The sequence below is a fragment of the Mesoplodon bidens genome (genome assembly GCF_964165515.1).
Source record: "Mesoplodon bidens genome assembly, chromosome: 4".
In the NCBI taxonomy this organism is placed as follows: Eukaryota; Metazoa; Chordata; class Mammalia; order Artiodactyla; family Ziphiidae; genus Mesoplodon; species Mesoplodon bidens.
Genome location: NC_138160.1, coordinates 125,620,191 through 125,642,146, shown reverse-complemented (window position 1 = coordinate 125,642,146; position 21,956 = coordinate 125,620,191). Strand labels below are relative to the sequence as shown.

General features: G+C 40.9%; 1 protein-coding gene across 4 annotated transcripts in view; it reads left to right on the top strand.

The window, feature by feature from the left end:
• Positions 1-21,956, top strand: part of PPP2R2B (protein phosphatase 2 regulatory subunit Bbeta) — a gene marked incomplete at both ends in the record, with an annotated part of 458,963 nt that overhangs the window by 345,261 nt on the left and 91,746 nt on the right. For all 4 annotated transcript variants that reach the window (XM_081230516.1, XM_081230517.1, XM_081230515.1 and 1 more), the window contains 3 exons: positions 6,017-6,114; positions 9,097-9,262; positions 15,323-15,435. In XM_081230516.1, the coding sequence (XP_081086642.1) occupies positions 6,017-6,114; positions 9,097-9,262; positions 15,323-15,435 (377 nt within the window). The remainder of the gene's footprint in view (positions 1-6,016; positions 6,115-9,096; positions 9,263-15,322; positions 15,436-21,956) is intronic.

Sequence of the window (21,956 nt, the reverse complement as noted above, 5' to 3'; positions counted from 1 at the left end):
GAAACCTCTTGCACTGTTGGTGGGTATGTCAATTGATACAGCCACTATGGAGAACAATATGGAGGTTCCATATAAAACTAAAAATAGATCTACCATATGACCCAGCAATCCCACTACTGGGCATAGACCCTGAAAAAAACATAATTCAAAAAGAGTCATGTACCACAATATTCATTGCAGCTCTGTTTACAATAGCCAGGACATGGAAGTAACCTAAGTGTCCATCAACAGGTGAATGGATAAGAAGATGTGGCACATATATTCAATGGAATATTACTCAGCCATAAAAAGAAACGAAATTGTTATTTATAGTGATGTGGATGGACCTAGAGTCTGTCATATAGCGTGAATTTAGTCAGAAAGAGAAAAACAAATACCATATGCTAACACATATATATAAAATAAGAAAAAAAATAAAATAAATTGGTTCTGAAGAGCCTAGGGGCAGGACAGGAATAAAGATGCAGACATAGAGAATGGAGTTGAGGACACGGGGAGGGGGAAGGGTAAGGTGGGACAAAGTGAGAGAGTGGCATGGACTTATATATACTACCAAATGTAAAATAGATAGCTAGTGGGAAGCAGCTTCATAGCACAGGGAAATCAGCTCGGTGCTTTGTGACCACCTAAAGGCGTGGGGTAGGGAGGGTGGGTGGGAGATGTAAGAGGGAGGAGATATGGGGATATATGTATATGTATAGCTGATTCACTTTGTTATAAAGCAGAAACTAACATACCACTGTAAAGCAATTATACTCCAATAAAGATGTTTAAAAAATTAAATTAAATTAAAAAATAAATAAAAACTCACTGAGGTAAATGTTAAAATCTTTATTCATTTTGAAAGTCAATTAAAATTGCTTAAAAGTTAAAAAATTTTCAAGTATTTATAGTTAAGGTAAAAAAGTTAGAAAATGCTGAGAAATTAGAAGACTATAAAAAAATGAATTTATTCATCCATGTCCTACCCCAAAACAATATCATCCTGTACTCTCCCTGACGGACTTTTTCCTATGATTATTTGTGTGTGTATTTATAGAAGTTAATTATTATCTTTGGGGGATATTTCAGTTCATATTCTAATCATCATCTTGGTATTAATGGAAGTTTTAGTAAGTATATATTACTTTACCAGTTTAAAAAACATATATTAAAATGTAAATACTTTAACAAAATTGAGGTCATCTGACACATACTATTTTATTACCTGATTCTTTTTTAAAATTGTATAATATATTAATATCTTTTCAACATGATCATTTTGGCACAATCCCAGCAGCAGTACTTGGGTATATCTTGTCTGGCCAAAACCAGACTTCCTTTTCCCCCTATTTTGGTGGAAAATATACTCCAATGTACTATTTCAGTCATCGAAACTTACCAGGGAAAACTTTATCTGAGAAAATGGATGCCAACTTTGGACTGTGAACCAGAATGCAAGGAGTCCACAGTGTTACGTAGATGGAAGGAGTAGTTTTAATTCCCTCCAGGGAGCCTAAGAATCCCATTTGTTTAATGATCCACAAAGTCAAGGCCAATCTAGCTGGAAACTCCTATACAGCAGTGACAAAGGCTCCACATGTCACCTCCCCCCCACTGCAGGAGCCACTGCCAATTAATCACAGCACTTTGACCTGGAAGTGGCCTCCCAAATTCTTCTCAACACAAACTTTCTGGCAGCTACCATCATTTCACCATTGTTATCCGCTAGGAAACCTACTTTCCATCCTTGCTGATATCCTTATCCTAGCTGAAGAAACAGCAGATTCTGTTAGAACTGACCTCCTCATCAGGAAGAAAGCCAAATATTGCAGAACTAGTCAGCTGATAAAGTACATATATGACTTTATAGTATTATCTCCCAGATGTTTCCAAGATGAAAGATACAACATTTAATGGACTCTGAAGGCTAAACTGCATTACCGTCTCATTTCAATCCCTGTGATTGATGCTGAGAGGCCAATGCTAGTGACCTGGTCAGTGAGATCTTGTCCCATCAGAGGATTTGGCTTTAGGTCCTAAGTCTACACTGAGCCATCGTTTTATCAAAAATCACCCAATACTAGTACTCAGCCCAGTGCTCTGGCATTGCATAGACTCCAGCCTAGCATGGTTTACTGGGGGAGATTAGGGCATGAACAAGGGGGAGGGTCCTTCCTTTTCTTTAGCCTCACAATAACATGCATATAATTGCCAAGTCAATTTCTATTATTCAGTTAAATGGAAACTTTATGTATGAACTTACTAGTCTGGAACCTTTGAAGGATGCTGAGATTGATTTTAAAAATGAAAAACTTGATCTTATCAGTGCCTTTTGAACTAGAAATGGGGTTACTAGGCCACCATCTTGTGGAAATTAAATCAGCACAAATAGATGTGGAGCAGGGCAAACGTCATACCTCCCAGGATTTCCTTAAAAAATCATGTTAACTACATTTGACCTCTATAACTGTTTTTGGCTTCTGCTTTTTGTTTTTAGTCAAAAACATGCACTTCATTCACATCTTTGTAGAACAGAGAGAAAATGCTCAAGTTTATAGCTTTTTGCATAATAGCATGATTCAGCTGGGCATTTAAGAAAATGAGTTGTCATACACACTTATCATTTAAAGGCAAATGTCCTCTAATTGAACTTGATGAACTGAACCTTAATTGAACTTGATGAATTAATTTCTGCTGACCATGATTTCAGGTGACGTTATCGTTTCTAAGTTTGCTAGTTTATTATTATCGCCATAACCTCTTTGTTTTGAGCATTGTATGTTTTCTAATTTAAACTGCTCTACCAAGAGCATGTTGCAAGCACAGGAGTATTGTATCAGAAGTTTCTGTATCTTGAAATTGGAATGTGGGGTGATTCATGAATTTTGCATCAACTATTAAACAGTCATAGATGAAGCTATGCAGAGATGGATAGGGCGGTAAAATACTCTGGTTACACCTACTGGCTTAGCCATGATAAATGAGTCAGGAAACATAAAAGTTCAAAACAGGTATTAACTTGAGCTGCAATGCATATGTTCTGAAAGGAAGCACACAGTAGCCAGATATAAGCAACCCAATATACAGACCACCTGCCTGGCACGGTTAAAATAAAGGCAAGGACTTGGCAACAGACTAAGGAATTTCAGAATCCTGCCATGCCAGTCAACCTTTCTCTTACAAGGTTCTTGAGGGAGACATAGCACAAACAATGATAACACTTAGAAAACGAAGGAGGTATTTTTATAGCTGGGACCATGCCTGTTATCCCATAGTGCAAAGTTCTAATAATACTGCCTTGGATCATGTGGCTTGGACTTGAGCTTGAATCCTACCTTGATTTGACCTGTGTGCATCTTAAAGAGAGAGTGAAGACATTTTCAAAGAGTCCAGGCAAAAAGACAATATGAATGTCATCCCTGGGAGACTGAATTTTGATTCCCTTGGAATGGCATTTTCTTGGAAACTGAGCAAGAGGCTGATCTTGGAAAGAGCTACTTACCTCTTCCTTCCAATACTCAATGTCACCAAAAGGGAAGACCCATGTCTTTGTTGTCAGTGCACTAGCCCTGGAACCCACCTAGAGCTCCAGCATCTGTGTTCACACAGCTGCTGAGAGGAAGGGCTTCAGCTGCCCTCAAGTAGAATCTTAGCCCTAAAGACATGAGTATGGCACTGTTAACCCCCAGGCCTGGTCTCCTCATCACCCTCTCATTGCTCCTTACTTCTCTTTCTCTCTGTAAGGTGTTTGACTCATTTTTTAGTACCTGACAGAAGCCTGGAAGTGAAAAGAAATAGCCATGTCTGCTTTAGGTTCTCCCCCAAAGCCAGGAAGCTTCGTGAATAACCCCATGGCTAGCCACTCATTGAAAAGCCAGAAGCAGGAACTAATGTTAGAAGTGTGCTTTTCAACCAGGGCGTTCTGAGGCGACTGCAAACATTAAACAGCCTTCTTGTCTCCTCTGTACACGAGAGTGCTTTGCTAAGACACACAAACTCTAAAAAAGGAAAGTGGCCGATAATTCACTCCGGGTGGCTGGCTTCCCAGCTTTGCTGGGCTTGCATGCTCCTCTTTGGGCACTTGTTCTAGAAATGGGCCTTCTAAACTTACTTCAGGAACTGAGTAGCCATGCAGCTTATTTTGTGTTTCCTTCAGGTAGTATTCATTTGTAGGGGTCTTCTTGATCGAATGGATGGTATGTCTAGTTGAGATTGTCAATAAGGAATGGGGTGGCCTTTTCTGAAGGCAGACTCTAGAGACCAGAAGTCAGAAGCTGGTGACCCACAAACCATTTTCAGCTGATAGACAAGATTATATTTTTTTTAATGTCATGGCACTGAACAAAATAATTGGTTGCCAATATGTAAAACTTAAGCGATTTTGCATAAAACTCTGGATTTCCAGCTTCTTTTTAAAAAAAAAATCAGAATATCTGGCAACACAGGTAATATTTCATAGTCACAGTTGGCTTACACTGAGTAGCTACTTGTCTTTTAAGAGGGAACACAAGCTTGCTACTTCACCTGGTTTACTTCACTCCACGTCCCCTCGTGCGTGGCCCTGTAGGATTTGAATCTACTACCACTGGGGTCAGTTATCTAAGATGCCAAAACAGAAATCATGAATTATTCTTTTAAATGTGCCTGGCTTGCAAGTGCCTATGGTTTATGCCTTATTCTTTTTCCTTCTGCACAAAGAATGACTATTCGAAGCTTTTTCATGTATGGAAAAGGACAGTTAGAAGCAAAGTGGAGAATTTTACACTACTTACCTGAATCAATCAGGCATACAAAGAAAATCCTGAAATGATGATATTAAAGTAAGATTTGAGATTTGAATTATTCAGGGGTAATTGCCTTAGTTTTCCACCTCACTGTTTCCCCTTTGCTTTCCTTACATGGACATAATCTTCAGAATGTACTTCCGTCAAAGGCCACAGTCATAATTCCCCTGCTTCTTTTTTTTTTAAACTCATTTGCACTCTCGGTAGCAATTGTTGGAGCCCTGCAGGGGAATAATTGCAGAGGAATTAACCTCTGACATTTTTCTAAAAATAGCCCTAATAAATCCAATCATAGGTAATTTACCTGTCCGTGTTCCTTCGGTGAGTGGGTTGGGGGGGTGGGTAACCAGCATTGAAGAAAGACTTGGCAGGATGGCATTCCTTCAGCAATTATCTGTGAGCTGAGTTCCTGATGCCTGTGTATTTTCTCTGTTTAGAAATACAGAGTACAAGAGGGAGCGGATATAGATATACATATAGCTGATTCACGCCATTATACAGCAGAAATTAACACAACATTGTAAAGCAATTATACTCCAATAAAAAAATACACTTAAAAAAAAAGAAATACAGAGTACAAATTTCTCTCTTCCCTCTGACCTCGTGACCCTGTTTTCTTAGCACCTTTCTCCTGGGGATGCAGTAAGGCCCTGCTCTTCCAGAAGGGTGTGTTCGGCTCACCAGAAAAGAGGGAGCATTTGTGGGGTCCCTCCTTGAATTTCCAGCTCCTGGAGATTTCCCGAGGATTCCTCTGTGATCCGCCCCTTTGTTTTCGGTGTCTGAGCTTCAAGCATCTCACCCCTTCTTCCTCAGTCTTCAGCCCTCAGTTGGATTCCACAACTGAAACTCACTTGGGGAAGTTTCTGGGTGTAGAAGAAAGGGGAATGCAGAAGGACACAGGTGGGAAAAGAGCCTGTGGTTGGTAGAAATTATCAAAGAAAATTGCCATTTCCCTGAGCCGTAAAGAAATTCATTTTCTCTTGTCCAAAACAAAAGTGTCTGAATGTGCTTTTTCCTTTTGTTCTCTCCACTTGTTCCTAGAGACCACAGTGCAGGGTGGGCATCTAGGAAATTCACTTTCCCAAGTGCCACTTCTGGTGGCACTTAAAATACAGAACACAAAATCCTTGTAAATTCCACTGCAGAGACAAAGCCCTAAGCCCTTAAATGCACAGAAAAGTATGTCTATTATCTATCGTTTCAGAGTAAGTGTGCAGTTACTTAAATTGCCTTTGTCTTCTTTTTTTCAGCTGACATTATCTCTACGGTAGAATTCAACCACACGGGAGAATTACTAGCGACAGGGGACAAGGGGGGTCGGGTTGTAATATTTCAACGGGAGCAGGAGGTAAGTGGCAGTGAATGCAAAATATGCATTTTCTTCTTTTAAAGAAGGCCTCCCACTGTTCCTTAATCCTCACGTGTCGCCCTTAACCTTGCTGCTTGGCTTGCAAACTAAAACTGCCAAAAAGTCATTAACATCAGTAGTTACACACTCAGGCTCACAAAAGCACCGGAAAATAGAGCCTTTTCTGGGCAAGGTCTCATCTTTCCAAACCTGGGTATTGCACATTCAAAACGACCTCACTTCTCATCTGACCTGCAAAATTCCACGGGTGCTTGTTGAGTGTAATGCCTCCTTTTTCAGTGGGGTTTATCCTCCTCCAGCTGTTGAAATGCAGGGACTCCTAACAGAATACCTAGGATAAAAAATGTAACCCTTCCCCAACAGATATGAAAAGGATACCTTGGGTCAGAAGAGAATACATACAATTTACAAGCGTACTTCAGAGATATTGTGGGCTCAGTTCCAGGCCACCACAATATAGGGAATAACACAATAAAGCAAGTCACACCAATTTTTTGATTTCCCAGTGCATATAAAAGTTATATTTACACTATACTGTGGTCTGTTAAGTATGCAGTAGCATTATGTCTAAAAAAACAACATACATACCTTAATTAAAAATACTTTATTGCTAACCATAAAAAAAAAGAAGAAAATGGTAGCTCCCCCTACCAAAGGGAGTGAAATCCCAGAAAATGCCATCTGAGCAAGGCATGTAGCCCACACTTTACTATAGGTGACACGAAGTTCCCTGCAGCTGAATGCTCTATGCATTCTGAGCAGCAGTTCTAACTCCAAGTGAATCTCGAAAAGCCCCTTTCTTCCTGAGACTTGGGTTCCACTAGGAATTGTTTCTCTTTTTCATATAAATTGAGTTTTTTGGTGTCTGCTTCTGTTCTGTCAGAATGAAATTATGGCCCAATTTGATTTCCTTGGCCTCCGCCGGCGTGGTCCTGAAGCTTCCAGCAGGCCAGTCTGTGTTCAAGTAACTCTCCCATCTGCTACTGCCTGCCTGGGAGATGCACCCGGCACAGCAAAGCAGGAGGGCCCAGTGCAGGAGGGAGGTTTCACAAGAGACTTCCCTAGCAATTTAAAGCCTGCTTTGTGCCTCAAAGTCATTTGTGTTCCACCTCCCCTCAAAAAAGGAAAGCCTCATTTAGAGGTGATATATTTGGTAATTGCACATTATTTGCAATTAATTTCTATAAGGGCATCGTAATCCCTCGGGGTTCTGTATGAATTCAAGTGTTCAGCATTAAATCAGGCACCCAGCCTATTCCATTGGCCCTGGAAACACGAAAATGTTGTTGGCAAGTAGGAACTAATAGCTCTTCGTGACCTGGAATTTTTCCTGCTTTTCCGGAGCTGCCTAGTGCTAATTGGTCTGGCACATCCTACACACACTTGACAGTCTGATTTGGATGGTAGCAAATCAACACTCGTAAAAATATTTTTTTCAGGTGGACTAGCTCTCTCTGCTGTAAACAGGATAGGAGCGAGTATGTCAGCCTTTAAAGTCCTTTTAAAATTGATTTTCAAACCTTCTTCTTCAATTTTTAAAAAAATCCCATTAGGTTCATAGTGATGATAAAGAGAAACCAGAGCTGTTTAGCATAAATTACCCAAGGCAGGGTGTTGCCAGTAATATTCCGCTCCATGTTTCCCATTAGGTATTTATAGCTTTCACCTATTTTAATTTACTGAAATATTTGGGGAGCCTGATTCATTAGTAGGAAGAAGGGGGACACATTTTCCAAAGGAGGGTGTTTTGTTCAATAAGGGATAAATGTCGAGGATAATAACCTGCAGTTAAATGTTGAGCTTTGCGGTGAGACTTGGGGTTGAATGAACACTGAGCTTGAGAAACACAGCCATGTGACAACATCTAGGTCAGGCCTCCTTTTGATTCCCATGGGTGGCTCCTGTGCGTGAATCCTCAAGACGTGCTGTCCTGGAAAATTTGTTCAAGGAACCTCAGTGCCCTCACAAGCACATTTAACATCTGGGTATCAGCACCATCACCCATCAATAAATTGAGACTTGGGTTTGAATGTTCAGTATCCACCCAGAGATAAGAATTTTTTAATGGAGCCTTTTATTAAGAGTCAAGCATTTATGACAAATGCCTAGCAAGACCTGGATTTGAATTTTTGAACACAGTTTTCCAAAGCCTGAATCTTGAGGCTCTTGGTCACTAGGTCCTAAAATGCAAACCTCTCCTCCTTCTTTTCCCTTCCCTTTCTCTCTTTCACACCATCTTTTCCTCCTGTCCACCTTTCTTCTTTCTCTTGTCCCTTTCTGCACACCCTTCCTTTATGTTTTGTTCTCTCACCATTTATTTAGTTCCTGCTGTGTGCACTTTGCATAATCAGCGCTGGGGGAAAGCCAGTGTGAAGTCTCATGGTTCTCCTAATGATTCACATGTCATCTCTGCACTCATGTCTGTTTTGTTATTCATGTTGGAAAAAGGAGAGGGAGAGATCCACTGCTTATAAGCTGTGTGACCTTTGAGAAGTCATTTTAATTTCTGTGAGCCTCTTTTGTTCATTTCTCTGCTCTGTGCACCTCTCAGAGGTTCTGTGAAGATCTGATGAGATTTTAAAGGGCCAGTGAAAGGTGCAGATGCTATAACTTTGTGTTCTTGTTAAAGGATTGATACACGTCTGTATGGACATCAGCATGGGATGACTCACTCTTAAGGGTGTCCAAGACATGCAGCAGTTTATGTATATACTTTATAAGTAAAAATTTGTAAATATTGAAGGTGCCAGTATTTACCACCAGGGGTGCATGATCAACAGCCTGAGGGCACTGAGCTAAGGAGAAACCCATGGCCGTCGTAGTCCTGCCCTCAGCCCACTTGGACACGGCCTGCCCGTCTCACCCCTCATGACTCTACTCAAAAAAAGGAAGGAACTGGTGACTTTGCAGTTGGCTTATGTGATTTAATCTTTCATGTGACTTTTTTTTCCCTTCCTACAGAGTAAAAATCAGGTTCATCGTAGGGGTGAATACAATGTTTACAGCACATTCCAGAGCCATGAACCCGAGTTCGATTACCTGAAGAGTTTAGAAATAGAAGAAAAAATCAATAAAATAAGATGGCTCCCTCAGCAGAATGCAGCCTACTTCCTTCTGTCTACTAATGGTATGTGGAGGTGACTTGTCTTGTTTGGTATTTTCAGAGATACAGTCAGCAAACCATATATTTCAATCTCTTTTAGCCTCCATTTTCCTTTTTACCTTGCAGGCTGTTGAAAAACTTAGAAACCATATTTGCAAGATGCCTAGCAGAATGCCTGGCAGAGAATAGGCCCTCAGTAAATAGTACTTATTCTTTTTTAAAAATAACAAATTTATGGTCGAATTATGTGAGACTTGTTATCTGTAGTTTTTGACTAATGCAGATTATTTCCAGGTGTTTTTGGAATGTGACTTCCTGTCTAAAGATTTACTGAATGTTATTCTGGGAACACATTTCAGGAAACTAAACATGCCGTCCCTGTGTGTTTGGCATACTCAGTAGAAGTTATTAATCCCTGAATATATTTGGGGGTTTGGAAAGCAGATGTCCTTGTCTGACACAATCAAGCTCTCTAGTAGAAACACAGGTCAAGAAGAGAGGGGGCCCCATCAAAAAACTGATCAAGTAATGGTTTCTTCTCTTTCTCCCTTCTCCCTTCATACTCTTCTTATATCATTTGTTGGTTTAGGGAGAGTTGATATAAATGGGTCAGAGAGAGAGAATGTTAGGGGTTGAACACGGAAGCCGATTCCATATTAATCTGTAAACCTTTATACAGTGGAATTACCAACCCTAAAACTTCTTAATGCCCTTGCTGTGAAAGAGGCCATCTACACTCAAAACAATTCAGAATAAAATCATATACGAAAGGGTGCTAATTGAATAGCATAACAATTAGAGGATTAGTATATACAAATTAAACACCATCTCCCAAGCAAATAAGCTGGAGAGTGATTCATTTCATCATCCTGTGTGTGTGTGTCTTTGAGGAGTATACATTTAAATATAAATCAAGAAACAAGGGATTTGCTTTCTGCCTATCTCCAACGTTTATTAAGAAAGGGTAATGCTCATATGTCAAGTTAAAAAAATGCAGACTGTGTATATACTATGATCAAACATATATTAACATTTTTAAAGACTGAAAGGAAACACACTGGAAGGTTTATCATGATTAATTTTGACTGTGCATTATGGGTGAGTTGTCAATTTATTCCTTTTATTGTTTTTATTTTCTAACTTTTTACAATGAGTTTTATTTTAATCTTATGAAAAACAGGGGGGGGGGGAGTTTTTAATGCATATGAACCAAAAAAATCCCTCAAATGAAAAAGCCAGTGTATAAATCTATAAAGTAACAGTTCTGAAATTGCCAGTTTAGGGTTATTCAAGCATAGCTTATCTCAACATGACCAGATCTCCACTCATCTGTTTTTCCAGTTTCCAAGTAATTTAATTTTTTCTCATTTATTGTTTTGTTTACTTTTTTTGATCTTGATTTCCCAAAAGTCAAGCCACATGAATTTGTTTCAGTCTCTTCCCTTTTAGTTTTGTTTAAGTTTCCCTCAAAGGCTCAGCAGATTCAACACAACTTAGAATGGAAGAAACTTCTGATGATTTTGACTTAATTACTTTAGGCAGAGAAAAAGCACCTGATTATCTTCTATAGCTAGCTTACTTTATATTATGAAATTTAGCCTATTGATTATTACAATAAAATTCAAAGACATAAAAGACATATTAACTACTTTGTGGGGGGGATGGGAAAGAAATCAGTGAAATGCAATGAAGATTAATTATATAGCATAATGTTCTGTTAATTGAGTTTTTAAATAGTTTTTTGATTAACAAGGATATTATCTTCCCATTTGGGATGCTATTTCATATGCCAACAGCATCTCAAAATGATTCTTAGAAGAAAAATTCCCATGCTCGTATGTGATTTTCTTTTTTATACTAATATTGAGGTTGAGAATCCCCCTTAAGCCAAATAGGTTAACATGCAAAAATTAATGGAAGACAATTGGAATTACTGTACAAAAGGGAAAATGAAGATAGATGATAAGATTGTGTTTAAAAGCTGCCACAAGTAATGATAAACTACTCAGAGAGCCAGCCAGAAGAAAGAAAAAGCCATTACTCATAGTAACAGCCACATGTTCCTCAGACTTTTTTATCCAGAAAGCTTCAAGCTACTGAGTCAAGAAAAATTGTGTGATAATAAAGTCAAGAATAACTCCAGGCATCCCAACCATGGGGAATTGAATTGAATTCACCATCAATTATCTTTTTTTAAAAAATTGTGCTTATCTCATTATAGCTGGGTACAGTTTTTATCTTCTGCTAGAATACATTCCCAGCTTTAGAAATTTTAATGAAAAATAAAACCAACATTCAGTTGTAAAGATAGACCTTAAAATTATTTGCCAGAGGAAGACACATTGCTTTACCTAGAATGTCTACTTCTATCTTAATTCCTATGATGAGAGGAAAAGGTATACTTAATTTGTTTTTCATGCTATGAGAGTAGTAAGTGTTCATTGTAAAAAATTTAGAAAATGCAGAGAAACAAAATGAAGATAAGGAAAGTATTCCTATCCAGAGAGAACCATTATTAATGTCTTTTAAAGAGAAAAGCAAAGAGGCATGGATAAATTTGTTTGTTTCTTAACAAAAATATGACATATTCTATAACTGTTTTGCAACCAGATTTTTTAATATAATAATATAACACATAATAACAGGAATATCTTCCTAATTGTGAAATATTTCTCCTAAAATACCATAACATTTTCAATGACCGCATTATATTCCCTTGTATGGTTGTTTCTATAGTTTATTAATAAATCTCCCATTATTAGACCTTTAATTATTAACTAATTCTCACTATTATACATTATGTATTTGTAGAAATAGATGTTGGTATAGATAGATAAATAGTTAGAAAGAAAGCATATTATACACTATGTATAGCATGATACATCTATTAAAAGCTATTTAAAAAGTTATATAATTCCACACACAAATATAATACAAGGATATACATAAATTTTTCATAATAGTTGTCTTTGTCTACTGGAATTGAAGGAGTTTTAACTTTTTTATTTTTATGTTCATTTTCATTTTCTATAATTTTATGTACCAGTTGTGTAATAAAAAGAAAATAAAATGAGAAATGTAAAATCTATATATGAGATATTATTATAGATTTGTACCCCTCTTCAAAACAATGCATAGAAAAAATACTACAAGGAACTATGTAAAATGTTAACAATGGTTGTCCCAGACTGCAGGGATTTTAGGGATTTTTATTCTTTATGTTTTACCTCCAATTTCTCTCTTTCTCTGTATAGCAATTTATCATTCCTAATAAGAAAAATATAAGAGAAGAATTGCCTTGCAGTTGGGATGGGCTACATTCCAAAGCCCAGCACTAGAAAATAATCAGTATTAAAATTTACTGATTTGGGTTCTTCTAAGCCACAGTAGCTAATCTACTCTGATCTCTGATTAGTAGTTAATCAAATGACTGAATAAATATGGCCCATGTTTCATCTCCTCACCCTAAAAAGCAGGTCATTATGCAGCCTATATTCAGAGAGGGTAGGACCAGAAGAGTGTAGATAGAAAATTCTAAATTCAACCCAACATCTGGGAAGGGCTTCTTCGCCTTCTGTCCCAGTACAAGCCGGGCTGAATGAACAAATCTTACACTTAGTAGACTTTACAGGCGTGCCAGCAGACATGACCAGCCCAAGTGATGCCCACATATTAGGAAACAGGGGCTCTTCTCTGTTAGAGTAACCAAATTGTTGCAGGAAGCCCACTTCATAATGTGCATTTCAGACCGCTGAGGACAAGGCATTTGCCAAGGAGAGATGGAGGAGGGAGATGAGGGGCAAAGGAGCAAGGGAATCCTAATACAGGCAGGATACAGGGGCGGCTTTCCTCCCCTGACAGCCTTACAGAGAGGAAGGAAGATGTGCTGACGTCATCATGGGATGAAGCTCACGCTGTCAGAGCAACATCTTATTACTGCAGAACAGTTGCCCAGTTTGCTAATTCTAACAACAGCTGCTATTTGTGAACCATTATTAGAAGTGCAACACTGGGATAAACACTACATGCATTCGTTCATTTAATCCTCAAAGAGCCCCATGTGGACGACACTGTTTCCCCCAATTCACATATAAAGAAACTGAGGCGTAGAGAAGTTAACTATCTCTATTTGTAAGATTGGAGTATTGAGGACATACTTATACTAAAAACTTACTCATATTTCTGAAATTCAAACTTAATTGGCCACTCTGTACCTTTTCTCCTGCTTTATCTGCTACTCCCATTTGTCTGTCACCCAAAGACTAGTTAGGCGCCTACTGCATGTGAATCCCAGCCCTCGGCCACGTGGTGGCTGGCGTTGGAGTGGGGATGGGACCCAAGGTTGTCTGCTTCCAAAGCCACCCTGTGCAGGCACAGGGCAAGACACAGAGGAGCGGCCGAGTGTCTGCCATCCAGAAGAGAAGTTAGAACAAATAATGAACGCAGGATCTGATAAGAAAGGCCTACAAAGGCATGCAACCACAGCCATGATCTGTTTGGCCCAAGCACGTTTCCTTAAAAAATGGATTAACATATACACACTACTATATATAAAATAGATAACCAACAAGGACTTACTGTATAGCACAGGGAACTCTACTCAATATTTTGTAATAATCTATAAGAGAAGAGAATCTGAAAAAAGTATATATAGATATATATATATCTGTGTGTGTATTTATATATATATATGTGTGTGTGTGTGTGTGTGTGTATATGTATGTACATATATCTGAATCACTGTGTTGTACACCTGAAACTAACACAACATTGTAAATCCACTCTACTTCAATTTTTAAAAGATGGAATCAAAAGCCTGCAGGTGGGGCATGCCATCTCCAGCTCCCCCGATGCCCCGCCCCCTTTCACTCATTCCCTGGGCACTGCCTACCTCTTGTAGGCACTGGAGTCCTCACCCCTGTTTTATTGCTGTAGAGAATGACAGGGGTCACCAAGTGGTGTAGAGTCCTGGGACAGTACAAAGCTGAGAAAGGTCATTTCCAGCTGGGGCCTCAGAAAAGAGACTGCAAGGGGAAAGCATTTGGATGAATCTCCTTCTCATTTTACTTCCCTGAGTACCGCTAACAAGATGCACTGTGTAAATGAGATGCATTCATTCATCCAACTCCTATTTCTTGAACCTCCACTATGCCCCAGGCACTGTTGTAGGTGCTGGAGATACAGTGAGGAACAAGACAGACCGAATCCCTGCCTCCAATGATATTTAAATTACTGTGAGGGAGATGAGATAATTAAATTGCCAGAGAGTGAAACATACTCTGAAGAAAAATAAAGCAGGAAGAGGGGATACAGAACGGTGAGGAAAACATCTTTCTGTAGGTTGGTTAGGAAAGACCCCCTCTGAGGTTGGGACGTAAACAGGAGAGCAAAGTGAAGGAACAAATCTTGTGAAAAAGAGGGTAAAGGGCTTTCCTGGCAGAAGGAGCAGCTAGTGCAAAAGCCCTGAGGCTGGAGTGGGATTAACCTATACAAGGAGCTGTAAGGAAACCTGGTGGCAGGAGCACAGGAAGTGGCAGGAAGTGGGGTAGACAATGAGATCATAAAGTGTTAGGACGTAGGGGTGCAGGTCACGGAGGGCCTTTCAGGTCATGCTAGGGACAGCGTTTAGTGAGGTGGGATGCTGAAATGAGGATAATAATTGGACCTACATCTCAGGGTTATTGTGCATATTAAGTAAATTCTCCAAGGAAAGCACTAACATGGTTACAATCGCTAATTCTACATATGTTGTGACTACTCTTATTCATTGTTCAGGACATACTATTATTGAATGATCCAATTTAAATGTAAGCTATAGATTTAACAGCCCGTTGTCAGGGAAACCGTTTGTCTCAGCACAATAAAAGTTTTCGTTTTGAAACATGAGCTCTGCCTTCAGAGGCCTTGAGATTTATGCACCAAAGCCCTTGACATGAGCCAGTTTCCCTAGCAGTCCCTTCCATCGTGACCTTCACCTCCCCCTGCAACCGCCCCCAACTGGGTCCCGCAAAAAAAAAAAAAAAAAGACTCCTTTACCAGTTTCCTCTCACTGTCATTTTGATTTCCTCTGGTTGCCCTCCGCAGATAAAACTGTGAAGCTGTGGAAAGTCAGCGAGCGTGATAAGAGGCCAGAAGGCTACAATCTGAAAGATGAGGAGGGCCGGCTGCGGGATCCTGCCACCATCACAACCTTGCGGGTGAGCCCAATGGCTGGTTTTCCACCTTCTTTCAGTTTCCTTGGCAACCAGGGTCAGGGGAAGTGGAGGGGAAGTTTGACCGCATGCTGGCTGCTGCTACAGGTTGCCCCTCTCAGGTGTGAGGGAGGGAGATCAAGCAGAGACCCCGCCTACCTGAGTCTCTGGTGGTAGGAGAAGGAACAGGACAGGCACCAACCTCTGATGACTATAAATCCACGTTGCCTTTTGCCCCTGAGGACTTGCTGCAGGGTCACTGCCATGCATTACTATGTTCTTAGCCTCTGTCTGTTTGCATCATCTAACATGTCTTGAGCACCTTCAAGGTACAGGCATGGAACTACCCAGATAGGAAGTTGGAGGCTTGTGATTCGGAGCATGAACTTCTGAATCAAACAGGCCTGGGTTCAAATTCTGCTACTTGCCAGACTCTCACATAGTCACTCCCTTTTTTGAACTTCAGTCGTGCAAGTTATTTTTAGTTTCTCCATCTGCAAAACAGTGAACCTAGTACCTTACTGTGTGTGGGCTTCTGAGGCTAAAATGCAGTGAGGTTGGAAAGCCCTTATTCCATGGCTGGTACTCAAGAAGTGATTTCTACTATTAGTCTTGGTAGCTTCCTTCCTGCTGTCCAGAAAAGCACAGTCTCGTAAGGAAAGAGGATGGGTAGGACTAATATGCAAATGTTTATGACAGTAACTAGAGTAAGATAAATGCAATGAGAGTCAGAGAGTTGCAGTTTGATCGAAGGAGGGAGAAATTATATTTGGTTCTGGGAGACTGAGATGTATCTGTTAGGGAAATGGTGTTAGAAATGGATTTCTAAAAGCAGACTTTTAAAGGAAGGCTCTCTAGATAGAGATTAAAATGATTTAGGACTGGGTGATGACTTTAGTTTGGGAGTGGTCATGGTGAACGGTAAAGCCAGGTACATGTTGGGACCAGCCCTGGCCCCTAGCCACTTTCAGAACTGGGTAAAATACGTGCTTTCAGATGCCAGTGGCTCTACTGAAAACCAAAAACTGCGAAGAGACACAGAAGTATCAATACCTGTGGGGAAAAGAGGTTGTCGCCCTTTGTTTAGAGGCAAATGTGGGAATTGAGTGATCATCGTGTGCCTGATTAGCTGGCTTGTTGGTTTGTTCATTCATTCATTTGTGCATCTGTTTATTCAGCAGATGCTTTTTGAGCACAGACTCTTTGTGGCCCATAATGCTAGGCTGTCGTGTGTGTACCCGGTAGTAATGTGTACCTGGTCTTCTACTGAGCTTCTTCTGGGCCAACAAGCATTGGCTGCTGTTTCCTCTCGTCCGCCTATGCCTTCAAGCTGGAGAACAGCTGTACAAGTTTACCTTATCAGACTGGGTCGATGCTCTAAATGCTCAAGAGGTTTTGAGACTGGAGGACAGAACAGTGAAGAGTTTGAACATTGAGTCACTCTGTCCTGGGTTCGAATTCTGGCTCCATTCCTTTCTGGATGGTGGCCTTGGACACATTACTTAAAGTCCTTGTGCCTCCCATGTCACATCTGCACAACAGGGATGAGGGATGGTCGCTACTTCCTGGGATTGTTGTGAGGATTCAGTACAATACTGTGTGTGATGGCGAGCTTAGCCTGTGTAGTGTCTCACTCAGAGAAAGTACTCAGTGATATTAGCTCCTGCTGATGGTTTTTAGTCTTACTGTCATCATCATCATTTTCATGACTGTTATTACCCCCTAGTGATAGCAGGCCTATGTGTTTGAGAAAATTCCCATTTTTCTCTCCATACACTTTTTATACTCTTGTATTCACTCCCCAAGCTATTCACTGATGTCTACCAAGTGGCAAGCACAGTACTGGTGATACAAAAGGAACAAGATAGTCTTTCACCCCTCAGGACTTTGCAATCGTATGGAGAAAGCAGATGGATTAGGCACCACTGAGGAGTCTATAACATGAACTTCTGCCCAGGTGTTACCTTGCTCTTGTTCGCTATGTGGATGGAATTTCTCAGATGCCATCTGTAGTCCCCACTATGAATTCCAGTTGTCCATGCATCCAGTGGGATTTTGTATACCTGTATTTAGCCCCTGGGAGGCATCCCCATGATGAAGAAGAGAGAAGGACTCTATGTAAGTTCCACTAGAACGGAGATTGTCCCCAAAGTGACACAGTGATGTTATGAAGTGGACTTGTACATATAAAACATGGGAGGAGGCCCTGAGGAGTGGCTGGGACTTAGAAAACCCTAGTTCTGGTTCTTGCATCCTTATTAACCATCTGTGACCCTGGGCCAATGAATCTCATTTCTTCTCTCCGTGCTTCGTTTCTAAGCAACTGAGCAGAGGACTGGACAAAGTCAGTGGTTCTGCAACCATGGGTGCCAGTTACAAATGCAGATTCCCAGGACGCAGCCTCAGTGATTCTCTTCAGCAAGTCGGGTGGTCCAGAGGGATCTGCATTTTTATCCTGAGCCCCTAGTGGTTGAGACAAAGGGATCTGTTATCCCTGTACTCTTACCATCTCTAAGGCTCCTCCGCGCTCTCGTTTTTATGAGCCTCTGTTACTTTTCAGTCATTTCAAGCTATTGTACCAGCTCACGAGACACATTTGCTATCATATTGTAAAACTCGTATCTGATTTCATCTCGTCCACCTTCCTAGGCTTTCAAGTAGCCTCATTTCAGTGTAAACATCCCCACTCCAGTGTTCTTTCAGTGCAAACGCTGAAAAGGCCAGCCTGCTTTCTTTTTGATCCCAGTGGTAGAAGAAGAACCAGACAGCCCTGAAAACCGTAGTTTCAGAACAATGACTCCAAACAGAGAATGAGCTGATGTGATATTAATCAGACCATAATTTACTAACATGCTCTGCTCTTGACATTTGCATTGCCAGCAATTGTGGCTTGTTTTTTTTCCTTCCCTGTACTATGATTACTTCTCGTTCACTTTCATAGTTTCCAGTTCTGTGTGGATCTTGAGAGTGAGAATGTTTAATAATACCCAGCAGCTAATTAATCCTCACTGAGTAATGAACCTGTTCTGTTTCAGTGCTGGGAGGTTCAGCTTTTCAAAGTACGAATGTGGTTGTTTTTTTTCCTTTTTTCATGCAAGATAGCCTTTCAAAATCCAATCACTCATTACCCAGAGATACTTTGAGAAGCACTTCTATGGACACTACATCTCCTGCTTAATATTATGACATTCAAAGCAATAATCATGATGATAGTTTAATAATAACACCTTATAAGCTGTAAAATACCATTTTTATCACAAAGTGTTTACTTACTTAATTCCCTGATTCATCTTCAGACCAGCCAGGTAGGAAGGCAGGTGAAGATGCTGGGATCTAGTATTTACTGTGTATTTACTATATGCCATGCACCCTGCTGCACACTGTATCTGCATTGGCTGCTCCATGAGGTATAGTTCACTGTTAAATACCCATTGAACAGATGCGCTTCATAGAGTTTCAGTAAGATGCCCAAGATCATGCTAAGCATCAAACCTTGATCTATGGGACCCTGAGCCCGCCAACCTGATGCTGCTTCAGAGAGGGAAAATGACTTGCCCAGTGTCTGTTGACTGCTTGTTCCAGAGCTGGGATTGAAAATCAAGAGCTATGACTCTTCAACTTGGACACATACATTGGGCATTTTAAATGCTTTTCTTAATAATTAGTGCCATTATTATTCTAGGTCAGGATGTATGCGTGTGTCTCTGTCTCCCTCCCTCCCCCTCCCTCCCTCCCTCTTTCTCTCTCGCCCACGCATTCACACACATGGAGTTTCCATGCCTCTGACCTCTGACCTCACCTTGAGGTCTTATGTAGTTCCACTTAGCAAGATTCTCCATGCCCTTCTTTCTAACCTCCCAATACCCACAGCTAAGAAGACCTCAGAGCCCTTTCATGGCCACGGAAACTCATAGTTCATGTAACTTAATCAGCCCGGGAGGAAAGATGGGTGGTGAGAAATCATACGTAGCGTACTTATCTGTGCAGAATGAGCCTGGAGTTATTATTTCCCTCGTTAGGATTGGCTGCCAGTGCCCTGGGAACCTAGGCCAGGTGGAAATGTGCTTTTGAACCAGTTACAAAAGAGTTGCACAGAGTCTGTCTGGAAGGTGTGAGCTCCCAACCTGTGACACCATAATTCCCCAAAATGAAGGGGATGTGATGAACTCAGGTTTTCTAATGGATATTCCTTACAGCTAATATTAATAATAATAATAGCCACATTTTTGAGTGCTTACTATATGCCAGGTGCTGGATTGTATACCCTTATATCATCTGTCCTAACAGTAACTCTCTCGGGTTCTGTTATCCTCTCTGGATCGTCCAAAGCCTCCCTCCCTCCTTTCATTTAAGTCTCTGCTTAAGTGCCACCTTCTCAGAGAAGCTCTCCTAGAATTCTGTAGGGGAAATAGCACACTCACGTCTTCCTGTTCACTCTCTGGTGTCCTTACCCTGCCCCTTTATTCTTAACTTTCCTCCTGGTCAGATGTATCATTGGTCCACTGTCAGCCTCCCCTCCCCCTCCCCTGAAATGTAAGCTCCGTGAAAGCAGGAACCATGCATCTCCTCTTCTGTAGCTCCGGCACATGGTAGGTATTCAGGAAATGTTTGTCAAATGAATAGATTACATAGAAGTGGAAACTGAGTTTCAGAGTAGACAAGTGGTTGTTTGCTCAAGATCTCATGGCTAGAAAGTGGTGGGGCTGGGATTCAAACCTAATCCATCTGACCCCAAATCTGATGCTTTTCATTATGATTCCCTACAGCTACATTCTAAGAAAATACTAATTCGTGATTGCAGAGCAGGAGAATTTCATTATTAGTGTCTCTCGGAATTCTTTGGCAAAGCTTTCTTAATGTAGGAGCTAGATTTTGGGCAGAGTGGAGGGCGAGGGTGAGGGCTGCAAAGGCTTTTCTGCCACAGGTTGAGCACACGATGGATGCACTGTATTTTAGAGAAAAGATTCAATTATATCATGTTTTTACACACATGCCTTCTGCTGGTGACTGCTTCTGTCTTTCTCTCAGCTCAGGACACACACATTCTTGTGACTTTCCTGGACTAAAATTTTTCCACCTAGAATGACCCTGATGTTTACACATCCCATTGGTGGCAATTTAGACACCCTCCTAGCCACAGTCTAAGACACCAAGGCAAATCGACATGAGCGTTCACCAGCTCCAAATTCTGAAGGGAACTTCTTGAGGATTATTGCCAACAGGTCATGGGATTAGACAGCTTGGCTAAACACACTTTTTTCCCAAAAATGATCGTTTTTGTGAAACTACTAGTTTAACTGCCTGATCTGCTTTCTAGAGAACTGATTAAACAGACCACTGGTTTAAGTTTACCAATAAAAGCAACTACATTGATTCAGCCCTTCCTATGGACAGACTCCACACTGAGCAGTTTTCTGTACATTTTACAGTTGGTCCTTCATCACAATCCTATGGCTTATGCATCATGCCCATTTTATAGGTGTGTAAACAGAGGATCAGGGAGGTAAGCACTGGCTTGAGACCTCACAGATAATAAGTGGCAAAGCCAAGAATGGAACCCAGGTCTGTCTGATCCCACAGCTCCTGCCCTTCACCATCATCCAGGACTATTTATTGCATGGTCCTTGATCTAGACAACAATGAGGATAATAGCATCTGACACGTAGAACTTTTCAGTGTATTTTTTATCCTACTTATTGAGTGCCTTCTATGCACCAGGCAATATGCAAAGTACATACTACAGAGCGGGTCTTACAAAGGTGAGTGAAACATGCTCTCTGTCCTCCAGGGGCCAGGAGGGGAATGTTGCAAGTCGCTGCAACATGAAATTAATTCAAGCAGTGGTTCTCAAACCACAGTGCCCTCACAGTCTCCTGGGATACATTTTAGAACACAGGCACTGGCTTCATCTCTAGGGATTCTGGTTTAGAAGGTCTGAGTTGTACCCAGTAACGTCACTGACCAGATCCCCCTTAGAAAATCCCCGGGTGATTCTGACACAGATGATCCCTGGGCCAAACTTTGAGAAACACTGGATTGGGTAAGTGTCCTGAGAAAAGCAGAGAAGATTGCCATGGCAGTTCAGAGGGAGAACAGAAAGAGAGAGGTATAGGACCAGGAAGGAATTTTCAACATGCATCTTGAGGGATAGATGGCCTTTCATGCTGGGTGGCGGGGGAGGGGGGTCTTATTTAATGCTCCCAAGGATCTTGGGGGGCAAGTAGGACATGAATTGCTGTTTCCCTATTTCTGGTGATCTGGATGTGATTATCCCCATTAGAAAAGAGGAAACTGAGGCTCTGAGAGGCAGAACTGAGAATCAAATGTGTTCGGTCTAGACACAGCCTTTGTGCTTTTTTGCTGCCTCCGTGGTGACCGTGTGGTGATGCTCACTCCAGGAGAATGGGTAATCCCAGGCCAGTAACAGGGCAAATTACTGGTTGAGTCAAGATCGGCCATCACTGCCTTAGGTTTTCATTTTGAGCTTATGCTTGACAACGGAGGCCTCTTAGGACACAGATACAGTC